The sequence below is a fragment of the Emiliania huxleyi genome (genome assembly GCF_000372725.1).
Source record: "Emiliania huxleyi CCMP1516 unplaced genomic scaffold EMIHUscaffold_3677, whole genome shotgun sequence".
In the NCBI taxonomy this organism is placed as follows: domain Eukaryota; phylum Haptophyta; order Isochrysidales; family Noelaerhabdaceae; genus Emiliania; species Emiliania huxleyi.
Window position 1 is genome coordinate 1 of NW_005199213.1, and position 1,900 is coordinate 1,900.

At 63.7% G+C, this 1,900-nt stretch overlaps 1 protein-coding gene across 1 annotated transcript; it reads right to left on the reverse strand.

Moving 5' to 3' along the window:
* Positions 1-89: 89 nt before the first annotated feature.
* Positions 90-1,175, reverse strand: EMIHUDRAFT_255620 (hypothetical protein; the record flags this gene model as incomplete). Its single annotated transcript, XM_005772050.1, has 3 exons — positions 90-203; positions 598-707; positions 785-1,175. 3 exons carry the CDS (start codon positions 1,173-1,175, stop codon positions 90-92), a joined length of 615 nt encoding a protein of 204 aa, XP_005772107.1.
* Between the last annotated feature and the right edge of the window lie 725 nt (positions 1,176-1,900).

Here is a 1,900-nt window from a genome sequence, read left to right on the forward strand (position 1 = left end):
AAAAAAGGAGCAGAGGAGCACGGCAGTGCAGCTTGATCCTGCGGGTAAATCTAGAGGATCCCCCCCCTGTAAATGTTACAAAGTTGGCGTCAGCCTGGTGTGAAGTCGGCGCCGTCGAGGTTGGCGCCGACGAAGCTGACAGACTTGAGATTCGCGCCGCCAAAGCTGGCCCCCTTGAGCGACGCGCCGTCCAGCTTGGCGCACTGCATGTCCACGCCGTCCAGTTTGGCACCTTGCGCGGGCGAGGGGGCGTATTAGGGGTTTCCACGTGCCAGGCCCGCGCGGGCGGTGGCGCTTGCATGGACGTCACGTGCCTTCGAGGTTCATGTTGCTGAGATCGGCGTTCTGCAGCTCGGCGCATGGCGTGCTGCCGTACTTGAAATCGACGCCGGGCCCGGCGAGCCAGCAGCACGGGCAAGTGCGCGTTGGGGGAGGGCAGAGACCGCGCGTCTGCAGGGGTCGGAGGAGAGAATGGTGGAGGAGATCGTAGTGCTAAGAGGCGGAGATGGCGGATTGGCGAAGCAGGCGAAGGCGCAGAGCGCGCGCCGGCTTGACGAGGCAGCGAGCGCCGTCGGGACGCGGCAAGACGTGCGTGACTTTGGAGGGCAAGTCGATGGCCATGCAGCGTGCATACTCTCGTGCGTACAAGCGCTGCCACTTTGGGACGAACTCCGTGAACTCGATCGCGACGCATTCAATGTCGAGAGCTAAACTTTGCGTGAGAGTGGTCGAGAGTTTGGGGTGGGGTGGGCGCGAGGTTCTATCTATAGAGTCAGGCGCGCACCGCAGTACTCTTGGCACTCGGCGATCGTCACCGCCTGCCAGATGGGATCCGCTTGCATCGTCGTCGGCCCAGCGCACGCGCCAGCCTTGCGGCCCGGGCCAGGAGGCTGCCAGAGGACCACACTGTTGGGCCCACGCGTGGTGAAGACCGGCGTCTGAGCAGCGGGCGTTGCGTGAGCGGCGACCGCTTGGGTGGCGGGCGGGTCTGGGCGACAGCAATTCCCGCAGTTGCACGATGGCAACTTTACCGCTTGATCTGAGCAAGTGGTGTCGTAGAACGTCCCGCAGGGGACGCCAACGCACACAACATTGCAGTCCGGGTGAATCGTCGGTGGCGGAGCCTGTGCGGGCACGACAAGGACAGAGGCAATAAGCAGGACCTTCGCCGGCATGAGAGACAAACCTCCACTCGAGGCCACAAGATGGCTCAGCGCGTGCGGCGGTGACACAGGGTGGACACAGCCCGGCGAGTCGAGCGCAAAACAAGAATTTTTCGCCTGTCGCACAACACTGGGCACGGGACTGGCGCGCACTGGCACTAACACAGGTACACCACTGGAGCCGCCTAAGCGACTCCCGCGAGGACGGCGAGGCACTTAGCTCCGTGCACTCGACCGCCCCCGCCGCTGGCAAGCTCATTCACAATCTGCTCTGCGATGGCCGTGTAGATGTACACCGTGTCAAAATAGGTGAAGAACTCGCCCTTGTCGAGCCAGAAGACACCTACAGAGGCAAGCCGCGTCTCTTTTGCCCTTGCCGTGCGGTTTCCCTCCCGATCAGGAGCTGGGGCTACGGATACCATGGCAAGCTGGGCCACGGAAATCAGCAGGACCAGCTGCAGCCGAAGAAGATCGAGGCTTTGGTTGGGCAGCGCGTCGTTGCCGTGTCGGCTGGACTGCACCACAACCTCGCCATCACCGCCGACGGCGCCAACTGGAGCTGGGGCAGTGGACTCTTTGGCGAGCTGGCCACGGCAACCTACAGGTGCAGCTGCTGCCCAAGAAGACCGAGGCCTTAGCTGGCCAGCGCGTCGTCGCTGTGTCGGCTGGAGACGTGCACAACCTCATTCTCACCGCCGACGGCGCCGTCTGGAGCTGGGGCAGGGGAGCCTCAGGCG